This window comes from Rhinopithecus roxellana, chromosome 21, assembly GCF_007565055.1.
Source record: "Rhinopithecus roxellana isolate Shanxi Qingling chromosome 21, ASM756505v1, whole genome shotgun sequence".
Taxonomy (NCBI): Eukaryota; Metazoa; Chordata; class Mammalia; order Primates; family Cercopithecidae; genus Rhinopithecus; species Rhinopithecus roxellana.
In genome coordinates, this window is record NC_044569.1 from 66,872,686 (window position 1) to 66,896,138 (window position 23,453).

Sequence of the window (23,453 nt, forward strand, 5' to 3'; positions counted from 1 at the left end):
GCTCAAAGTGATATTGGACAGACCCTGCAGCCAACCTTAACTCTTTCTTTGAAGTCAGTAAGAGAATGACTTATTCTGTGCATTGTTTTAAAAATATATTTATCAAGCATTATCTATTAAAATTATAATTTAATCAGTTTATATCAAGGACAAGCTTTTTTAGATGATTGTGGGGAAACTGAAGAAAATATTTGTAGCTAAAGTTAATTTCTAATGATTCAACTTAGAAATTAATTTAAAATGACTTAATATGATTTTTTTAATAGTGTTGTTATTTTTAGATGTGAATTTGGACATTGGCTCTGGACATGACACATGTGGAGAAACATCTTCAGAGAGTTACAGTTCTCCATCTAGTCCCCGACACGATGGAAGAGAAAGTTTCGAAAGTGAAGAAGAGAAAGACAGAGGTTTGCTCTTTGAAATGGGAGTATTGTTGGCATGGCAAGGGTGGGGGAGTGGAGGGAAATGTGTGTTTTTTCTTCATGTCGAAGTCAAACAAGGAATTTTATGGTCCTATAAATGCCATTAACTGATTTTAAATGTAAAATTGATATAAAGGGCATTTTATAGATAATTGCCTTAGAAATTCCTAGCTATGTTGATTTGATAAACATATTTCACTGCATATGAAGTTAAATAGGATGAAGACAGGATCATAATGAGGTAGAGTTAGTGCAGAAAGAAGGAAAATGTGTGTGTTGTTAGGTGCATACATATGTTTATGCTCTTTACATCCTCTCGATTGACCCTTTTACCATTTTAGGATATCCTCCTTTGTCTCTAGTAACAATTTTTGTCTTAAAGTCTATTTTGTCTGATAATAGTATAGTCAATCCAGCATTTTTCTAGGTACTGCTTGCACAGTATTTCGTTTTCTATCCTTTTACTTTAAGCCTATTTGTTGTGTCTTTAAATACAAAATTTGTCTCTTGTAGACAACATATAGTTAGATTATGGTTTTTTATTCATTCTGCCAATCTCTGCTATTTGTCCATTTACATTTAATGTAATTACTAATAAGGTAGGTTTTACATCTGCCATTTTGTTGTTTTCTCTGGGTACTATGTCTTCAGTTACTCCTTGCACAGAGGCTTAAAATCAGCCAGCAGTGGTTGCTTAGGGCCTTCTCAGGTCTGCCTTGGAAGGGCATATAACTATAGGCGTGAGCAAAACCTTTTAGGTTCCCAAGAATATATTAAAGCTTTTCGAAGCCTCCTGTAGCCATCTTATTCCCCAGTTTTTCATTTTAAGTTTTCTGGTTAGCTCTTGTCAGCCCCAGCTAGTATACATTGTGAAACAGTTGCTTCTGACTGATTATGACAAACGTCCTGCAGGTAAGAGGCTATAACGCAGAGTGAGCACTAGCTGCCAGACAGTCAAATGTTGACAGTTTGGTGGTGGGGCTTTTGGGGAACTCCAGACCCATACTCCTAATGGCTGCTGGGTTTTGTAGCTTCTACTGCAAGAGAGATAGTGTTTGTACTGATTTCAGAAATTGAGGGACAAGTCATTTACAGGGCTGTTTTAGAGCTAGAGAAAGGGGGAGTGGAAGTAAGACAAGGGGAAAACGCCTTGAGGTTTTCTGTTCTTACAGATTGAGCTATTTTTCTTGAATAAACACTCCTCAGAGTGTTGTAAGCCTTTAATTTCCAGAATTTTGAAAAAGTTGGTTATTGGACAGGTTTTGCTAGGGTTTTCATTGCGTTTATGAAAGAGTGGATTATTAGAGGTCTTATTCTACCATTCTGGTCTGGAGGTGAGGTCTCCTTTAAAATGTGTATGTTGAATGCATGATGACAACACACCTTGGTTACAAGGTGGACCCGTGCTGGTGGGCAGTGTCAGGTTACTTCTCGTGATCCACCTACAGATTAAGATCCTTACCACATATTGTTTCAGCCAAGTGTGGTTTCTTCCTGGACAGTCTGCAGCTCTCTGGGACCTTAGCTTCTTTCTGTGTTGTGGTATCAGGCTATGTCTTAGGGAGCTATGCTATGGTGTTGCTACATCACATACAATTAAAGTCAGTCTTTACTTTGCAGTTACTTTGTAGTCATACCAAATGTAGCATAGTTACTTTACTACCAGTTCTTCTAACCTGAGGCAACACTGTACTTCTGATCTGCAGTTTCCTTGTGAAAGAAAAAAAAATGAAAACCTTTCACCGAGCTATTGGGAAGCTTAAATGAGAGGATTTTTTTTGTTGTTGTTCTTCTTCTTCTTTTTTTTTTTTTTAAATTTATGAGACAGGGTCTTGCAGTGTTGCCCAGGCTGGTCTTGAACTCCTGGGCGCAAGTGATCCTCCTACCTTGGCCTCTCAAAACGTTGAGATTATAAGCATGAGCCACTGTGCCCAGCATTAAAGGAGAGGATTTTTATGCCTTACCTAGAACAGACAAACGTTTTCAGTATGTTTCATTGTACATTTATGCTTGAATCTCTAGGATGTGCAGGTGAGTCAGTGGTTCGCACTGCGGATTTTGCCTTGTTGTCTGAAGTGTTAGTTTACATCTGTACACTTGGGTAATGGCAGCATCCCTCTTCTGCCATCAAATAGCATAAGTTGGAGGCCTGTGTTGAGGAACTTGGCTTTTTTCAAATAGGCTGTTATTGAATATGAAAGAATGGCTTAGGGCTGTCTTCACCCAAGGAAAATATCCATTATGGTAGAGAGCTTTGATCATTTTTAGAATTCTCAGTGGATGAAAAGGCTACTTTGAAAAGGGCGTGGGTGGCTCTGCTGTTGCTCTCCTGGGTAGTGATGGTATTCTGTTTGAGGCTTTACAATTACCAAAATCAGTGCACAAAAGGGCGAGATGTGTCCCAACATGTCTAGAGGAGTCTCAGGATGCTTGGAAAACTGATTGGGAACATTAAAAATAATGAGGTCATTTGCTGTTAAACACATAGAAATTTAACTAACTTCTTTAAAAATGTTTCTGCTTCTTTTAGACTTAACATTTTTATCTTTGATTCTGCACTGGTGTGATGATATAGATAAAATGCCTTCAATAAATAAGTTAGGATTTTGGGATAGTTTTTATTTTGCAAAGTTTAGCAAGAAATACCCCAATTATTAATCTATTAAGGGAAGTTTATGCTAGAACCATTCACTCTTTGAGTTTCTTCTAATATAAATTAAAATAATTGAATTAGTAACACTTGATGTGCTTGTGTCAGTAAGTAGCTTTCATTTAATCTTTGTTCATGAAGATGAATTTGTTTTTAGTGTTCTGTTTGAAAACTTTTTAACATCTTAAGCTGAATATAGCCAGTTCATACCTTAATGAATACAAATATTTTAAGTACCTAGTGCAATTCAGCATATCCATACAAGCAGAAAGATTTTTAAATAGGCACTACATTCTAATGGAATGGTCTATGTATACATCGACACAGTATCTGGGTCTATGATGTTTAAACATTGTGAATCAGATTTTATCCTTGTCCCCTTTATACCAAAAGTCAGGACATCCCCTGAAGGCTCGGTCAACACTATTTCTGTACACAGGTGTAAGCTGATGCAGGAGTAGCTGATGCAGTGTTGTTTGTATTTGCTGTTTTGATTTTGGAGAAATTGCCACACTCTCCTATTCCTCTGTTTCTTGTGTTCTAGCATATTTGTTTTATGATTAATAATAGCTTTAAATTTTCTTCCCCCATTGAAATATTTAGTATTAAGAATATTGACTCCATTCTAAAGAAACAAAATCTTTTCTGTTCCCTACCTCTAGATATTTGAGTTAAATATTGTCTTGACTGAGCTCCTTGAAATTATATCATTTATCTGAGACAAGTTGAAGGACTTGGTCTGGCAGTGCAGAATAAAGACCAAGTGGATTGCCTGAAGTTTATTAAGGCTAAGCGTGTCCGATGCTGCCCTCAGAACAGAGGTGGTGGTGCATAAATCTCTGTGCTTTACACTGTGTCATTCAGTCTCCAACTAACCTTTTGGTTTTCTGTTTATATCCCCGTATTTTTAAAATAAAGCATTGATCTAATGATGACCCATAGGAAGCCAAAAGTTAAAGGGAGGTCAGCTCAGACAGTCAGGAGACATCACAGAGGGACACTTTCCAAACTTGAGTGACTTTGAGATATATTTAATGCTTATTTCTAGCAAGAAAGATGGGAGTTACGCTCAGTGTTAATATCTCTTTATGTTTGTTTTCTTTAGACACAGACAGCAATTCTGAGGATTCTGGGAATCCATCAACAACTAGGTTTACAGGTTATGGTTCCGTCAACCAGACCGTCACTGTCAAGCCACCTGTTCAGATTGCTTCACTAGGAAATGAGAATGGAAACCTTTTAGAAGATCCCTTAAACTCGCCCAAGTATCAGCATATTTCTTTTATGCCAACTTTACACTGTGTCATGCACAATGGTGCCCAGAAGTCTGACGTCGTCGTTCCTGCACCCAAACCCGCTGATGGCAAAACCATAGGGATGCTTGTTCCTAGTCCTGTTGCTATTTCTGCAATAAGGGAGTCCGCAAATTCAACCCCCGTTGGAATACTAGGGCCAGCAGCTTCCACTGCAGAATCAGAAAAGCACCTTGAGTTACTGGCTTCCCCTTTACCTATTCCATCAACCTTCCTTCCACATAGCAGTACTCCCGCTTTGCATCTGACAGTTCAGAGGCTGAAGTTGCCACCGCCACAGGGATCTTCTGAGAGCTGCACAGTTAACATCCCACAACAGCCACCCGGAAGTCTGAGCATCGGATCACCAAACACTGCCTTTATTCCTATCCATAACCCAGGTAGTTTCCCAGGCTCTCCTGTTGCTACCACGGACCCCATCACAAAATCTGCATCCCAAGTGGTAGGACTCAATCAAATGGTGCCTCAAATTGAGGGAAACACAGGGACAGTCCCTCAGCCTACCAATGTGAAGGTAGTTCTTCCAGCAGCTGGCCTCTCAGCTGCTCAGCCACCAGCTTCCTACCCCTTACCAGGCTCTCCCCTTGCTGCCGGCGTGTTACCCAGCCAGAACTCCAGTGTGCTCAGCACAGCAGCAACTTCTCCCCAGCCAGCGAGCGCAGGCATCAGCCAGGCCCAGGCAACTGTACCTCCCGCGGTTCCTACCCACACCCCAGGCCCTGCCCCGAGCCCGAGCCCTGCCTTGACACACAGTACCGCGCAGAGTGACAGCACGTCTTACATCAGTGCTGTGGGGAACACGAACGCTAACGGGACAGTAGGGCCACCACAGCAGATGGGCTCGGGTCCTTGTGGTTCTTGTGGGCGAAGGTGCAGCTGTGGGACCAATGGAAACCTTCAGCTAAATAGTTATTATTATCCTAATCCAATGCCTGGACCAATGTACCGAGTCCCTTCATTCTTTACTCTGCCATCCATTTGCAATGGCAGCTACCTCAACCAAGCACATCAGAGCAATGGAAACCAACTTCCTTTTTTTCTGCCTCAGACTCCATATGCAAATGGACTGGTACATGACCCAGTCATGGGGAGCCAAGCCAACTATGGCATGCAGCAGATGGCAGGATTTGGGAGATTCTATCCTGTATATCCAGCACCTAATGTAGTTGCCAACACCAGTGGTTCGGGGCCCAAGAAGAACGGGAATGTCTCATGTTACAATTGCGGTGTAAGCGGACACTATGCACAGGACTGTAAGCAGTCGTCCATGGAGGCCAATCAACAAGGTAATCACAGTAACTCCCAGAGGACTTGCTTTTGAGTTGACCCGTTTCTCCTTCCTTTCCTTATTGATCATGGGATTCTGTTGTAGCAGAAAGATCTGTTTGTGTTTTCATTTATGGATATTGTGTTTTCAGTGACAGATCATAAAATGCAACTGGAAAAACCTAGTGTAGACCCAGGTCACACAGAGCACAAGGAAGTTCAGAGGAATTCAGTTTCCAATTAAGGAATAAACTCTCAAGGCCCTTTTGAAGGAGTGTGATGGGAATTTGCATTCTGTAATGTTAAATCTCTTGCTTGCAGCACCTTTTTTTTTTTAAGCTACAATCCTGTTACATAGAGTAAGCAAAATTTTTAAATATTGAAAACCTAGGAAGTAATCTAGTCATCTGACGTTAGGTTTTGAGTAACTATTTAGTATATCTGCATAACCAGATGCCTCGGGCCTATCTCCCCGTGCTGCCCTTTTCCTTCCCAGCAAAAGTTTAAAAAAAAAAAAAAAAAAAAAAAAAAAAAAAAAAAAAAAACAAGGTCCAAGATTCTGTTGCATTTTACAGGAACAAAATAGTTCAGCACTATTTTGATTTGAGAGTAAAGGAATTTGAACAAAGTTTAATATTACTACCACCAGAAAGAAGAAAATAGTCATACCTATGTTTGAATAAGATACCAAATTTTGTGTCGACTTCAAACTGTTATTTTCACGTGCATTTGGCCTTTGTCATGTTGCCAAATCTTACCCAGAAACAAAGTCTTAAATTGGGAATGTATTTACTTGGCATTCTTAAAGAAAGATCAAGTTTGATAGCTTTTAGATTGAATTCAAAGCACAAACTTTACATTGCTTCTTAAAGTGAGCGGATTGGCCATTTGGAGTGGCACTAGAGCTGACGAAGGTGCCTTGTGGAGAGCATGTCCATGTGATAGCTTGTACATAGTGGTTTGTGATGACGTTTCCTTGTAAGCGGTGACTTAGTTCTGTCTTTCCCATTTTAGGCACTTACAGACTGAGATACGCACCTCCCCTCCCCCCTTCTAATGATACGTTGGATTCTGCAGACTGAAACGAGTAAAGCTTGCCTACTTAATACACTCAAGTGTGGGGAGTCATGGGGTGTGGAGGGGAGGAAAGGAAAGGTATTTTGTTTCTTTGTCTATACATTTCCTAGATTTCTATGCAGTTGGGATTTTTCATTTCTCTTGTACCAATGTCCAAAACAAGAAAGAATGCAATGCTTTTGAGCCTCTGGTCTCCTGGTTCAACAACAGGCTTATATGTATGATACATGTAATTTAAACCTTCAGACAAACTATCAAAAGGAAAATGTTGGTGCGTGCTTTTTTTTTTTTTTACACTGAATACTTGCTGTGTGCAATGTTTACTGAATCTTTAAAACTGTGTATTTGACCTTTTTTTACAACACTGGTGACAGTCATATGGTTTTGAAAAAAAAGGAATTTTGCTTCTTCCCAGCTTTTCTCACTTTCACCCTAAACGACACTTTCCTCCCCAGCCAGCCTCACTCTGTCCCTGGCCCGCAGCAGGAACAGCCAGCAGTGCATTCGCCCCACTTTTGTAAACTGCTCTGCATATCAACCAAGGGCAGAATGTTTCACCCTAATCTTATGGGAGGAATCAAACTCCCAAAATAGTGTGTATATATGTAATAAACAGTGTCACGTAAATACATATATGCAGTGCTTGTTGTCCAAATAAAAATGAAAATAAGTGGAAGAGAGAGGAAGAAGTCAAACCATATGAAAGTGAAAAAATATGACGTACGAAATGGACAAAAAGCTTTTTCTGAAACCAACTTTTTACTTCCATCATCCTTTTTTAGCCTGTTGCTTCAGAGAGACACAAAGTGAACACACTGGTGTGAATGTCGCTCTCTGTGTGCTTGTGTTTGTAATGAAAGTACAGCCAGTTTTACTTGTCTACCACCGTGTTGTGCTCAAAGAGACACTACTTGAGTAAAGATTTCTTCTTTCCCTATACCAACTGTTACAGTGTTACGTTGTGTTTAAAATGTGTATGGTTTATTGCAATCTGAACAGAGCTATGGGTTTCTACCATGTCAGGTTATTTGTTCCCTGTCTCTCGTAGCAAAGTCACTTTTATAACAGTTTACCACTATGCTTGATTATAATGTGAAAGACTGAATTCTGAGTGTGTTAAGATGGTATTAATCATGTCGGTGTCATGTCACTAAGTTTAATGCTGCTGTTTTTAAAAAAGAAAAGTTTTTTTAAAAAGCCAATCTATGTACTAAATTGCTTCCAGGTAATTTTTGATTTCCTAAAGTGCACTGAGGTTATCTGGAAGATTGGGTGTATTTTTTGGTGACTGCTGCATTCATCAGCAATGAACAGCTTCCACTGTATAGTCCTGGGGTAAGGGGTTGGGGGTTTCATTTTCCATTCCTCAGCACAGAGCAGAAATGATAGATTTTTGTTGTGTGGAGTCACGTTGGTATGCAGCAGAGGAACGTAAACATTTGGTCTTGTTTCAGAAGCCTAACAGATTGCTAGACAAGAGAAAAAACTTGAAGAAAAAAGAAGCTTAATTTCATGCTTCATAAGTAGCATTTATATTTATAGCACCAATGTACATTTTGAAACTTTCTTTCAGGGGTGGGAGTTATGGGGAAGGGGTGGGTGTGAAGGGGTAGATGAAAGCTTTAATTTAGAAAGAAAGTTGGAGTAAAGGAAATTATTTTGATTAAATATATTTTATTTGATCTGGGTATTTTTGGACCACATTATTAAATTAATTGTTAAGCTGCAGTTGAGTTGTTCAAGTGAGAGTTTTGATAAGCCACGTATGGGCCGCATTGTGAATCACTTGCCAGTTGTACTTTATGGAGCTTATTTTATGATTTAAAATACTGTACTGTACATAGGAGGTATGTTACCTTCTCCTTATTTGTATGTTTACCATATACTTTGATATTTGAAATGTTATGTACTGGAAAGGCCACTTATATTTCTAGAACAGATTGGATTTTATGCAACCTTTTTTCCTTGAATTAACAGCAATAAAAAAATGAAAAACAGCTTAAGAATTGTGCCTCATTGTAAATTTTGTAAAAGTGGAGATAGGACATCATACATGGTATTTTTTTTTTTTAATTTTATTTATGTATGTAATTATCTTGGGGTCAGAATCAACCCATTTCCCTGCAGGGTGGGCAGTGAATCCCAAAGTTACTTACCATCTGGATGTTCCTCAGTTCTTCCCCCAGATAACTCCTTTGTTTCTGAGACAGGGTCTTGCTCTGTCGCCCAGGTTGGAGTGCAGTGGTGCAATCTCAGCTCACTGCAAACTCCACCTCCCCGGGTTCAAGCAATTCTCCTGCCTCAGCCTCCTGCGTAGCTGAGATTACAGGTGTGCACCACCATGCCCAGCTAATTTTTGTATTTTTAGTAGAAACGGGGTTTCACCATGTTGGCCAGGCTAGTCTTGAACTCCTGACTTCAAGTGATCTGCCTGCCTCTGCCTCCCAAAGTGATGGGATTACAGGCATGAGCCACCATGCCCAGCCTCCCATGTAACTTTATATAGAGGTCATCTGCGTGACCACTAGAGAAAGGGGGACTGCACTCTGTGAATTGAGTACTCGGCTGCGTGCCAAAGGCTGTGGTAGCAATGAGGCAGAGTCCTTGTCAACCTTGAGCTCGTGTTTCCGGTTTAGGCCTTTACCCACCAAAAGTGTAAAGGACTCATTACTTTATCAACTTTGTTAGTGTGATTTTATTAGCCAGGCCCCTCTCTAGTATAATATGTACTATTTTTTATTTCATTGCTTATCTCGGCTATAATCCAGGCTCAAAGTTTTTTAAGCGGTCGGTAATTTATAAGAGATGGTTGGGGGCCTGTGTATGTTGCTCCACACTGCCCTTGCAGTAGTCCCAGTGGCCAGCACCGTCCTGGGCCTCAGCTGTTTGTCAGGAGCCCACTAATGACTGTGCACTCTGGATCCAATTGGGTGGGCAGTGAGTTTGAAATGATTATAAATTCCCTGATTGTTTGCAGGGCACCGACTTTCCTTTTCAGCCAACAAATAATGCACCTATAGGTAATGTGTAAATCATGAACCCAGATTCACATTAACTAGCATGTCCCATATCCTTAGCTATCCCTCCCTCTCCTTCCCCCACTGCACTAAGGTAACCACTGCTCTAGATTGTGTTGGGCTGTGTGTGTGTGTGTGTGAGAGAGAGAGAGAGACAAAGTTTCGCTCTTGTCACCCAGGCTGGAGTGCAATGGCGTGATCTCGACTCACTGCAACCTCCACCTCCTGGGTTCAAGCGATTCTCCTGCCTCAGCCTCCCAAATAGCCAAGATTACAGGCGTCCACCACCACGCCCAGCCAATTTTTTTTTTGTATTTTTAGTAGAGAAGCGGTTTCACTGTGTTGGCCAGGCTGGTCTCGAACTCCTGACCTCAGGTGATCCACACACCTCGGCCTCCCAAAGTGCTGGGATTACAGGCGTGAGCCACTGTACCTGGCCTTGTGTTAGTCTTTTACTTTTTTGTTTCCCCGCACACTGCTCCTAAATATAGTTTCTTTTTGCTTTTCTTGAGCTTTATAAGGATATCCTTTTGTGCCTAGTCTTCTCTGCCTGTCTCTGTTTATCTGTTTTTGTGATTGTGATGTTATGTTCTTATATTTATTCATTTTCCCTATGTTATGATAGTCTCATTTTGAGGAAGAATATAATTTCTCCATTCTGTCAATGGACATTTGGGTGGTTTTAATTTTTTTTGTTACAAACAAGGCTGCTGGCTACATTGTTGTCCCTGGTTCGTGTGTACACGAGTCCTCTAGGGCATCAAGCTGGGAGTGCAGCGGCTGGGTTTTAGGACATGCAGGTATTCGGTTTGCCAAGATTTGCAGTATTGTTTTCCAAGTGATTTACACTTGCACCAGCAATGTAGTAGGGACCCCCGAATGGGTATCCAGGCCCCCTCCCGAGATGGTGTCACAGTGCTGTGGAAGGTGGGGTGGACCCTCCTGAGATGGTGTCACAGTGCTGTGGAAGGCGGGGTGGACCCCTCCCGAGATGGTGTCACAGTGCTGTGGAAGGTGGAATGGACCCTCCCGAGATGGTGTCACAGCGCTGTGGAAGGCAGGGTGGACCCTCCCGAGATGGTGTCACAGTGTTGTGGAAGGCGGGGTGGACCCCTCCCGAGATGGTGTCACAGCGCTGTGGAAGGCGGGGTGGACCCCTCCCGAGATGGTGTCACAGCGCTGTGGAAGGCGGGGTGGACCCCTCCGGAGATGGTGTCACAGCGCTGTGGAAGGCGGGGTGGACCCCTCCCGAGATGGTGTCACAGCGCTGTGGAAGGCGGGGTGGACCCTCCCGAGATGGTGTCACAGTGCTGTGGAAGGCGGGGTGGACCCCTCCTGAGATGGTGTCACAGTGCTGTGGAAGGCGGGGTGGACCCCTCCCGAGGTGGTGTCACAGTGCTGTGGAAGGCGGGGTGGACCCTCCCGAGATGGTGTCACAGCGCTGTGGAAGGCGGGGTGGGGAATGCATGTGCAGCCTAGGTCTGCATCTAGAAAGAGCCCCAGGGTGGGGTCAGGGTGGAGAGTCACCTTGGCTGGGCAGGAACAAAATGACAGCAGTGTGTGACTGGGGATGTGGGGGAAGGAGATACAGCCATAGTAGAGGGAAAATCATAAAGGAGTTTCAAGCTTTGTGAGTACAGTAGGTTAAATGGGATCAGACTGGAGAATCTGGAGTTGGTTGAATGAAAAATGGGAAGTTTCCAAGTTTTGAATAGAGGGAAAACACATTGACAATGGTATTTGAGGAAATCCTCAGGTGGTTAAGGAAAGAGAGCCGGGAGGCTGAAAGACGGGTTAGGCATGGCCAGGAGGGCCCGAGACTAAGGTGTTGGCCATGGGAAGGCCCGTTTAGAAAGGGGTGGAAGAGACAGGTAGAAGCAGCCTTGATGCTCTGAACTTTATTTTCCCTAGATGTAAAATGAGAATGTCTCTTTTAAATTATGGTTCAGTGGCTGGGCACAGTGGCTCACTCCTGTAATCCCAACACTTTGGGAGGCCGAGGTGGGTGGATCACTTGAAGTCAGGAGTTTGAGACCAGCCTGACCAGTATGTTGAAACCCCATCTCTACTAAAAACACAAAAACTTAGCTGGGCATGGCGGTGGGTGCCTGTAGTCCCAGCTACTCAGGAGGCTGAGGTAGGAGAATCACTTGAACCCGGGAGGCAGAGGTTGCAGTGAGCCGAGATCACACCACTGCACTCCAGCCTAGGTGACAGACTTCATCTCAAATAAATAAATAATGGCTCCGAAGGTTAAATAATCTATGGGAAAGGTCTGACATAATGAATTAGCACTGAGAAGCCACTCAAATTCTAGTTGAATTCAATTTTGATGAACAGGGAGATTTCAATACTATTTTAAGAGACAGGGCCAGCCAGGCACAGTGGCTCACACCTGTAATCCCAACACTTCAGGAGGCCAAGACCTCAGGCAGATCGCTTGAGCCCAAGAATTCAAGACCAGCCTGAGCAACATGACGAACCCCCATCTCTACAAAAAGATACAAAAATTAGCTGGTTGTAGTGGTCTACGCCTGTAGTCCCAGCTACTTGGGAGGCGGAGGCAGGAGGTTCGCTGGAGCCCAGCAGGCAGAGGCTGCAGTGAACCAAGATCATGCCACTGCACTCCAGCCTGGGTGATGGAGTTGAGACCGTGTCTTTTTTTTTCTTAATAAAAGGGAAAATGTGGAGGAGAACAGGTTTGGGTAGGAGTGATGGCAGTGATTCTTTGGGTGGTGAGGAACCTAGCAAACATAGCTCTTCATTAGACTAAGATTAGTTAATTTTGCTCTATGCACTGATAAAGGATATAGAAGCTATTCCTTACCCTCACAGATTAAACCTAGTTGGAGAGCTTGCCAGTTAATTGTACGTATGGACCGTACAGACATGCCGAGTCGTACAGCCGTGGTTATTGAGTACCAAAGCAAAAGTTCATAGCAAGGCAAATCTACATTTAATTTTTTATGTAAGCACTAAGAATCAAATTTTTCTCAGAAGGCTCCAAAGAGATGACAAAGCACGGTGTAAAATACCTGTTTTCTTAGCAGGTAGCACCTAGTACTCAGCAGCACCATCCATTTGAGTTTGGAAGACACCTTTTTCAGTTCTCCATACTGATTACAAAAGCGTTCTAAGGTTAAGGCAGTGAAACCATATGGAGGCAAGCTGTGACAATAGTTCCACCCCATGACGCTCCCGTAATCTTAAAAGAATAAAGAAAAAATACTGACCCCCCTCCACCCAACCCCACCCCACCCCACCCCACCAAGAGGGCTCACTGATTTCCAGAGCAGTGAGTTTTGAGGTGTGAGACATGAAGAAATGGGGTCCCTGTCTGGAAATGTGGTCACGACATCTCTATGCCTTCCTCTCCTTAAGGGGCAAGACCAGCTGTTAAAGGATGAGGGACTCTGGGGTCCCAGGGCTGAGAGGCAGGTGTCAGCTCGGGGCAGAGGGAACTGGAGTGCCCTCACCCCTTCAGATGACCCTGTGCAGAGAGAGGACAGGCCAGGGCTGGCAACCTTGTCTTTCCCTGGATGCTCGTTGACATACTCGCTTTGCACAGGGTGGATTCCTAAGGTCAGTCTATTACTGCTGCTTACAGCTATTGTGCCTGTCCATGCAAAATTTACCTAATTCCTAAATGCTGTCTTCTGTTGTAAACCCCCTGAATTGGAACATGGGTGCACATCACCTGAGCTCTGTGTGTGTGTGCAAATGTTTATCAATTGTGGGAGCTTTGGAATTTGGGGGCTTTGGGGCTTCCTCTTGTCTGTTCTGTAATGGGGGGCACATCACACGTGTGGGGACCAGAGACCCTACCTTCACGCAGTCACCTCCACCTGCAGAGAATGCGGGCCGTGGTCACCAGAAGCTCTCAATCCCATGATCCTGTTTTGCTCTTTGAAATGTGGCGGTGGGAGTTGTGGTGAGGTGGGGGGTTGGGTGGTTCTTCATTGTTTCTCTTTTTCCTCTTGCAGTTCCAATTTGAGCCGCTGTGAAAAAGGCCTCCACCAGCCTCTCACCAGAAGAGATTGCTCATTGGAACGCAATGCCACCTGGTGGGGGATGAGGACAGTGCGAGCAAGCAGGTGTTACTTCCTACTGACCTAATTTAGAGAACATTAAACGTAAGAGAGATAACATTCGGGGTTGTAAGCCTGTGCCTAAAACCTTAAAGAATGCAGGCAGCTGGCCATAAAAGCAACTTGAGCAATGCCCTCATTCAGCCGTCGAAATCTCAGTTCGTGTGTAAACACTTTAAAGTTTCCTCTGCACTTTTCCTGTGTTCATTTGGTCATCACAGCTGTGAAGTGGGGTGGGAATTTTTCCCCTCGTTTTATGGGAGAGGAATTTTGGGTTCAGTGAGACGAAGTGCTGCAGACAGGCCCATGATGACGCTCAGGCCTCCGCTTGAAGTTAGTGCTCGCTTCCCGGCACCACTTCCTGCCCCCACAGGTGCTTCTGGCAGAACCCAGGGCAGTGGCTTTATGGAACTGTGTAAGATGATAGGAACCCACAGGCGGAATGGCCGTGTGGTTTCTGGTCTAAGGAGGGCTGGACCAGGTCGTGGGCACACGTGGAACACACGCCACGTCCTATACCATAACGAGGCCTCTTCCATGTGGCTCTCGAAGGATTTGAGGACACGGGAGGGTGAAAAGTTTCCGAGAGAAATATTCAGGACTTTTAGAACTAGGCTTTCAAAAGCATTTGCCTGTCAGATAAATTCAGGTGGCATCAATGCAGATTTTAAATGTGTACAGATACCCCCACTCACACACTGAGTTGTGCTTCACACAAGTTTTGTGCACGGAGTATTCCATTAGATCTAATGAAGCAGTGGGGCAAGCAGAAAGGAGAGGTGACTACTGATGTTTTTAAACTCTGACAGTCACGTATAGATTGTCCCAAGTACCCCTTCTGCCCTGCTGCCCCCAAGACACTCCAAAGGCAAAGATGGATGGTGACAGATTAACCTTCACACAGAAACAAGAACAGTCACCCCCCACCCCAACAAGCCCTGCTGAAAGTGAAGAATGCCACCAGGCTGCCTGGCAGTTACTGAGTGCTTATTCCTGCTAGCCTGCTGGAGTCACATCATATTTGTTACATGGTAACTTAATTGTACTTTCCATGCCTTCACAAAATCAATTGTACAAGAGAAGGCACCCACCACAGTCCATGTGACCTTTCTCAGTCTGATTTACATAGTGGGGATGGTGACACTCGCTTTGTAGAGTAGTTGCACGGATTGAACCTGGCAAACAGACATAAAGCACTCAATGTCTGACACATAGTGGGCTCTCAAGAAGTTTGTCATGCAGGTGACACTTGAATGCCCAGTAAGGGCCAGACATCGTCAGCTCATTTCAACCCCCACAGCCCTGTGAGGGAGGAACTCCGCCCCATTTTACAGTTAGGGAAATTCAGGCACAAAGGCTAAGAGTTGGTATTTAAGGACACAGAATGATCGGGTGATGGTGAGCCCAGGCAGTGTGGCGACAAGGTTGCTGCCCCAGACCGCCTCTGTCTGTTGCGTGGGTATGTCGGTGTGAGGTGCAGGCAGCCCTGCACTGGCATTCGGCAGGCGGGACTCCTGGGCAGGCTCTTCTGCGAACACTCATGGGCCACCCGCCCTTTCTGGAGCTTTCCTTTTTTTTTTTTTTTTTTTTACCTGAAAGCTCCGTGAATGGTTGGTAAATTGGTGTAAAAATGGAACTAAGTCTTAATCTCAGAAGTTCCGTTCAGTTCTAAAATTCTGTGAATTGAAGCCTACTTTTTCACTTTAAATGATTATTGGGTTTCCAGTTCTTTATGCTTTCTGATTGAAGTGATTTGAAGTTCTTACTCTGTGTGTTGGGGAGCGCAACCCGTCACAGCGTGGCGGTGGGATGGGAGACCGACGTTAGGCCGGCCGGTCACTAGGGGGCAGCATCGCACGGGGCTGGCTGTCCTTGGCCTTCGGGAGCAGTTTCTGCCTCTCCTGCCCAGTCAGAAAGTCTGACTCCTCTCTGCTTGCATGTGTAAAGTTTTCATTTTCAGGGGCTTTTTAGGCAAAAAAATAAAGCTGTATGACTTAGTGCCGAAGGATATGAGTTAGGCGTAGCTCTTAGGTTGCCAGCATAAACCAAGGGGCATCAACCTAGCACCCACAAGCTAAGAATGGTTTTTGCATCTTTAAATGGTTGAAAAAGGAAAAAGAATGTTTAATGACACGTGAAAATTACATGAAATTCAAATTTCAATGTCTGCAAATAAAGTGCATTAGCACACGGTCCTCTTGCTTCTCTACATGTTGTCTGTGGGTGCTTTGTCTTACCCCAGCAAAGTGGAATAACTGGGACGGAGGCGCTATGGCCCTCGAAGCCTAAAATATTTGCTGTCTGTTCCTTACAGAAAAAGCTTGCCATAATCAGCCTTATCTGAAGAAAGATGCACTTTGCATTATCTTGAAGGTCCTGATTTTCTGGGAGGAGGTGCTCGTGCCCTCCTTTTTGGGCTCTGCTTTCTTGGCACAGTCAGTAGTGTCTGGCGCTTAAGAAGGCACAGAGGCTAAGAGTGGGTGAAGTGAGCCCAGGCAGTGTGCAGCACTGAGCGCTTAGGAAGTTGCTGGCTCTTGTGCACAGTCATTCAGCAAGTCTTGGCTGGGAGCTCAGCCTAGCGAGAGGCATCCTAGCACCAAGGATCAGAAAGAATGGGGAGCGGAATGGGGGAAGGACTTTCAAAGGGCGTGTTTTAGTTGAGACGAAGGAAGAAGTGAGATTTTCCTTAGTGAAGAGGTGAGAGATGGCAAAGGAAACAGCATCGCCCAAGGTGCTTCTGGGAAGAGTAACCAATGGAGAGCGCACTGGGTGGGGGAATGAAAGACTCCAGGTCCTGCTGCGGGAGCTGGGAGGCGGGGTGGCCAGAGACAGGTGGGGACAGGCAGGGGCTGCAGGCCCCCCCTTAACGGCAGGAGGGAGCCAGGAGAAGTGGATCTGAGGGAAACCTCCCCTGTACACAGGCTGCATTGGTGGTGCCTGAGGGCATCTGGAAGACCGCGGTTCTCGGAGAGTGGTGGTTGGGTCACTTGCAGCAGTCCCCTAATGGGCTTCAGTGAAAAGACAGACTCCTTGACTCTCCCTCTTCCCAAACACATTCCTACAGAGTGGAAGTTTCCAGAGAAAACAGAGCCATCAGAGAATGTTGAAAGTGAGAATTAGAGACACTGGAGAAGATCAAGAGAATGTGCAAAAAAAAAAAAAAATCAATAAAAGATTTCGAGAATGAAATGGCTGTTGTGGTCACATGCATTAGAGATAAAGAATTATGCCACGGGGTCACTGAAGCTAAGAATACGGGTGTTAGGGGATGGGGGCAGCAGGGGGGAGGGGATGAGGACAGGGTTGGAGGAAGATGCCGAGGCAGATGGGAGCTATGAAGGCAGAGTTGTCTGTTGTACTTGGGGCGACGGGGGATGGCCTGATGGTGTCCTTTATCGTGGTGACATGGGGGGAGGCAGGCACTGAGGAGAGGGACCAAGGTCTGGAACTGCTGCTTGGATCAGGGAGCCGAGGGGCACTGAATAAAACTCCCAGCATCCCTGAGGGTCCACTGAGGTTGAAACCATGGATTTGAGGTGTGGCCAATGACAAAACACAGCTTAGAAATCATTTTTTTCTAATGATGTAGAAAGCCAAGGCAAGAGAAGGGTTAGGTTGATTTGGGATGGAGATGTGTGGGTTCCCTGCAAAGATTTTGTGTTGAGTTCACTGCCCTTGCTAATTCAACTACCCTTTTTGGGCTTTCACTTCTCCTATCACTCTCCCCGCAAACCCATTTCTATCTCTGCTACAAGTCGAATGCCTTGTTAGGGGTGCTGCCTCCAGCTCCCAGGGTTGCAAGTCTGCACCCTGCATCCCTGTTCCCTGCAGCCACATTGGGCCCATCCCAAGGGTCTTGCTGCCTCCAGGCCTCTTGGGTCTTCACTTTTTCCAATCTCTTGTTTTGGTCCCAACTTCTAGGTCACTGTTCCCAGACTTAAGTGGGGAAGGGACTTGCCCCAGGAGTCCCAAATCTTGTCCACAAGACACTGATAAGTCTCTGGTAACTCACATCAATCAAACCAGAGACAGAAAAGAGTTCTCTAGGCAGGTCAAGGCAGTGGTTTTTCTACCTAGACAGTGTGTGCGCATCAGACAGCAAGCTGAAGTTACACACCAGCAGCAAAGGCGTACCAGAAAACTCCATTTGGACTTAATTTAGATTGGGCAAATATGAAAAGGTGAGTGACTGAAATGTGCCTTTTACTAATGGTAGGGGTGAGAGGAGGGAGAGCAGTTTGCTAAACATAGGAACATGATTTCTGGGGAAATGTTTAAACCGTTAGGACAGGGCTCATGCCTATAATCACTCTGGGCGGTTGGGGTCAGGGGACGGACGGCTTGAGGCCAGGAGTTTAAGACCAACCCAGGCAACATCACAAGACACCCATCTCTACCAAAACATGAAAATCAGCCAGGTGTGGTTGTGCATGCTTGTGGTCCCAGCGATTCAGGAGGCTGACACCGGAGGATTGATTGCACCCAGGAGTTCGAGGCTGCTCTGAACTATGATCACACCACTGCATTCCACAGCCACAGCGAGACCCTGTCTTAAGAAGCAAACTGCTAGGACAAGTGACTTCCAAGCATTTCACAAGGATCTATGAAATAACAGATAAGTAATATTACAATTCTACTCTAGTTAACCTCCGTCTAATTGCTACCTTTCTGAACAGAAGTGTAGAGGTTATCGGCATAGACTCCGTTTGAATCCTAAGACCACCATTTACATGCTGGGGCCACAGAGCAATTTCCTTTCCCTCTCAGCCTCAGCTCTTTTACCTGTAAATAAAAATCACAGTAGTGTCCACCCCACAGGTGTGTGCAAGGGTTAGATCATCTAAACGTGGTGTCTAGCATACAGGGAGCGCTAACACGGTCTTCTATTTTCCCTTAAAATGTTTACTTATTCAAAGCCTGCCTTCCTATTTTAGGGCTTATCGAAGTTAGAAATGCCTCCCTTCTTGGGTTGGACTGTGCCTTGCTCTCTCGTGTTAGCTGTTTTTATTTTACATACTCATCATCATCCTATCCAATCATTCTGTATCTTGTTTTTTATTAATACGAGGGATGAGCCAACACTGGTACTTTGTTGCTAACCAGCCTGTAGTTATGTTAGGGTTCACTCCTCTGTTTTTTTTTTTTTTTTTTTTTTTTGAGACAAAGTCTTGCTCTGTTGCCCAGGCTGGAGTGCAGTGGCGCCATCTGGGCTCACTGCAAGCTCTGCCTCCCGGGTTCACGCTATTTTCCTGCCCCAGCCTCCCGAGTAACTGGGACTACAGGTGCCCGCCACTACACCCAGCTAATTTTTTGTATTTTTAGTAGAGACGGGGTTTCACTGTGTTAGCCAAGATGGTCTCGATCTCCTGACCTCATGATCCACCCACCTCGGCCTCCCAAAGTGCTGAGGCGTGAGCCATTGCACCCAGCCTAGGGTTCACTCTTGTTCAGTTCTGTGAGTTTTGACAAAGGTGTGAGGACATGCATCTGCCATTGCAGGGTCATACAGGATAGTTTCACTGCCCCCAACGTCCTCTGTGCTCCTCCTGTTCATCCTCGCTCCCCTGAATCCCTGGCAACCAATTTTTTTTTTTCAAGACGGGGTCTCACTCTGTCGCCTAGGCTGGAGTGCAGTGGTGTGATCTCAGCTCACTGCAACCTCTGCCGCCCAGGTTCAAGCAATTCTCCTGCCTCAGCCTCCCGAGTAGCTGGGACTACAGGCGCCCGCCACCATGCCTGGCTAATTTTTGTATTTTTAGTAGAAATAGGGTTTCACCATCTCGGTCAGGCTGGTCTTGAACTCCTGACTTCAGGTGATCCACCCACCTCGGCCTCCCAAAGTGCTGGGATTACAGACGTGAGCCACCGCCTCCGGCCCACTTACGTTTTATTGTCTACCTAGTTTTGCCTTTTCCAGAATGTCATGTAGTTGGGATCATGCTGTCTGGAGCCTTTTCAGGTTGGCTGCTGCCGCTCGGCAGGATGCATTTCAGGTTCCTCCATGCCTTTTCGAGGTTGGATTGCTCGTTTCTGGTCTTGCTGAGCAATAGAATGTTATATGGATGTCCCACACCTTATCCATTCACCTACTGAAGGACATCCTGGTTGCTTTGACATTCTAGCCATTATGACTAAAGCTGCTGTAAACATTTACATGGACATGTTTTCATCTCATTTGGGTAAACACCAAGAAATGTGATTGCTGGATCATATAGTGAGAGTATCTTTAGTTTTGTTAAGAAACTACCAAACTGTCTTCCAAGTGTCTGTTTACCTTTGTAGCATTACCACCAGCAATGAAGGACAGTTCCTGTTGCTCCACATCCTCACCAGCATTTGGTGGTGTCAGTAGTTTGCATTTTAACCTTTCTGATAGGTGTGTAATCACATTATTCTCTTAGTTGGCAATTCTAATGACCTATGATGTTAGACATCTTTTCATATGCTTATTTGCCATCTTCGGTGAGCTGTCCAGATCTTTTGCTGATTTTTTAATTGGGTCATTTTCTTATTGTTGAGTGTTAAGAATTCTTTGTATACTTTGGATGCTAGTCTTTTATTAGATATGTGATTTGCAAATATAGAATTTTCTCCCAGTTTGTGGATTGTTTCTTCATTATCTTACTGCTTTGTTCTTTTTATTGCAATGAAACTAAAATTTAAGGACACTAAGGGACAGAGAACAGTCAGAGGTTTCTCTGTGTCTTTATTCTTGGTAGATGCATTGCTGAGCAGTCTCCAGTGGTGCTTCCTTGTAGATTCAGCAACAGGCCAAAGGTGGGAAGTCCACAACCCAGAGCTGGCACAGCTCCGTCAGCAGAAGGCGTGGACCCTGGGGGCTTTCGAGTCCTTCCCCTACAGGGACAACCAGCCACTATTCAGGGACTGTGTCCATGCTGACCCTTTTTATTACCTGCCCTACCCAGAGTATAGAAATTATGACCTGAAGGATGTCCCTTCATCACATTGCTTGACCTTATTTGGGACACACAGGACTGAGCTCCTCCCCAGTGTATTTATAGAGATGTGCGCATTGGAGAAGCAAGTTTCCAGGTTTCTAAACTTAGAGGCTTCAAGCAGGGTTTGCAGGTGTTGTCCCCTCCCCCCGATCTCCCCATGCAAACGTGCCTTTCTGGAAAGCACACACAGACCTTGGTAAGGCCTTGGTGGAGCAATAGACAACAGTCCCGATCCTGTCTGCTTCCCGCAGGGTGGGAAGTCACCACGCAGCCGTGGAAGGGAAGTTCAGCCCACGGAGGGCTTTTCCTGTGGGTCTCCAGAATGCTTCTCCCACCCTCCCCACCTCCTGATAGCGCAATGCAATGTCCTGATGCTTCAGAAAAGCCAAGTATCTTCTGGGGAGTTCGATGTTAAAATATGCCTGTTTCTGGCTAGGTTGAAAACCCACGGCCAAGGAGGAAGTGACCTGTTCTGGAGTTTCTCTGTTCCCAGTGAAAATAAATCATTGTGCCCAGCTGGTTCGCAATTCCAGTTACCTTTTAAATCAGACTCTACCTAATTGAAAGTGGAGGTGTGTTTATTCTGGCAAAGAATGGTAGCACTTCTTGATTGAAAACGTTTGGAAAGGCCCTTAAAGTCCAGTGCAAAGTGGTGGAGCACAGCTGTCACTGTGTTTCTCCCAGTGCAGTCCAGCGACCACCAGGAAGCCTGTGAAATGCAGCCTCCAGGGCACAGCCTAGCCCCACTGCACAGAATGCCGGGGGAGGGCCATTCAGATGCACATTACATTAAAAAACCATTAGGTTAAAAGCACAAACTTCGGCTGGTGGCTCACGCCTACAGTGAGCTGAGATCGTGCCACTGCATTCTAGTCTGGGGGACAGAGTGAAACTCCATCTCAAAAAAAAAAAAAAAAAAAAAAAAAAAAAACACAAACTTCAGAGGCCTAAAAACCTAGATTTACATCTTAACTGCTGCTTTGGGGCCAATAATTACATGTCTTAATTCTTATCTGCAAAGTGGTAATAATAGGGTTGTCGAGAAAACTAAAGATCAATCCATGTCTTGCTGTATATAGAAAACTTAATTCAAAATGGCTCATAGATGTAAATGTAAAAGCAAAAACTATAAACATTATAGAAGAAAACAGGAAAAAACCTTTGTGACCTTGAGTTAGGCAAAGATTTCTTAGGTGAAAGCAAAATCCGTAAGAGAACATATTAATAGACTGATTAAAACTCGGCTCCTTGAACAACATTGTTCAGAAGATGAAAAGACAAGCCATAGACCGGGAGAAAATGTTTGCGTATCATACATTTGATAAAGGATTTGTATCTAGAACCCTCAAAACTCCATAATAAGAAAACACAATTTTTAAAATAGGCAAAAGATCTGAGTGCTTCACCAAGGAAGTAGACCATGAAAAGATACTCAGCGTTGTTGGTCTTCAGGGAAATGCAAATTGAAACCCAGTGAGATACCACTGCACACCTATTATAGAGTGGTTGAAATAAAAAGACCACACTAGGTGTCGGCTACCATGTGGAGCAACTGGAACTCTCATAAACTTCAGACAGCAGTGTAAAATGGTACAACCACTTTGGAAAAGTTTGGCAGTTCTTAAGTTAAACATACGCCTACTATAATTCAGCTCTTCTACTTTTAGGAATTTATCCAAACGAAACAACAGCATATGTCTGTGCAAACATTTGTGCACGAATGTCCATAACAGCTTTATTTGTATTAGGCAACAAGTGGAAACAAATCTTCATCACCAGGTGAAACAATGGTCTCACCCAACAATGGAATATTACTCAGCAATAAAGGGAATAAATTGCTGAGACACAACATGGTGAATCTCAAAATAACTGTGCCAAGTGAAAGAAGCCAGACAAAATATGAGCACCAGACTGCATGATTCCATTTGGATAAAATTCTAGGAAATAGAAATGACAGAAAGCAGATCAGTGGTTGCCTGGGTGTAGAGGTAGGGGCAGGAATGCGGGAACCACAAGGGGACACGAGAAAACTTTTGGATGTGATAGGTATAGTCACTATCTTGATTGTGGTAATGGTTTCACAGGTACATATGTCAAAACATTATATATATATATATATATATATATTTTCCCCCCCCCCACCGAGATAGAGTCTCACTCTGTCAGCCAGGCTGGAGTGCAGTGGCATGATCTCAACTCACTGCAACCTCCGCCTTCCAGGTTCAAGTGGTTCTCCTGCCTCAGCCTCCTGAGTATCTGGGATTACAGGCGTGCACCTCCACACCCTGCCAATTTTGTATTTTTAGTAGAAGCGGGGTTTCACCATGTTGGCCAGGCTGGTCTCAAACTCCTGACCTGAGGTGATCCACCCACCTTGGCCTCCCAAAGTGCTAGGATTACGGGCATGAGCCACTGCATCTGGCCTCTTTATTTTTTAGAGAGAAGGGTTTTGCTCTGTCACCCTGGCTGGAGTGCAGTGGCACAATCAGAGCTCACTGCAGCCTTGAAGTCCTGGGCTCAAGTGATCTTCCTGCCTTGGCCTCCCAAGTAGCTAGGACTACAGATGTGTACCACCACACCCAGCTAAATTTTTTTGTATCTTTTTTGTAGAGACAGGATTCTGCTATGTTGCCCAGGCTGGTCTTGAACTCCTGGGCT

General features: G+C 44.6%; 2 protein-coding genes across 2 annotated transcripts in view; both read left to right on the plus strand.

Annotated features, from left to right (window-relative positions):
• ZCCHC2 (zinc finger CCHC-type containing 2) overlaps positions 1-8,734 on the plus strand; it is a 58,711-nt gene extending 49,977 nt beyond the window's left edge. The window contains exons 12-14 of the mRNA XM_010388806.2: positions 282-410; positions 4,181-5,674; positions 6,669-8,734. Coding sequence (XP_010387108.2) covers positions 282-410; positions 4,181-5,674; positions 6,669-6,736 — 1,691 coding nt within the window. The 3' untranslated portion in view covers positions 6,737-8,734. The remainder of the gene's footprint in view (positions 1-281; positions 411-4,180; positions 5,675-6,668) is intronic.
• Positions 8,735-12,345: 3,611 nt separating this feature from the next.
• LOC104682261 lies at positions 12,346-14,679 on the plus strand. The gene is made up of 2 exons (XM_010388819.2): positions 12,346-13,330; positions 13,732-14,679. Exon 2 carries the CDS (start codon positions 13,933-13,935, stop codon positions 14,536-14,538), a length of 606 nt encoding a protein of 201 aa, XP_010387121.1. The 5' UTR covers positions 12,346-13,330; positions 13,732-13,932; the 3' UTR covers positions 14,539-14,679.
• The last annotated feature ends 8,774 nt before the right edge of the window (positions 14,680-23,453 follow it).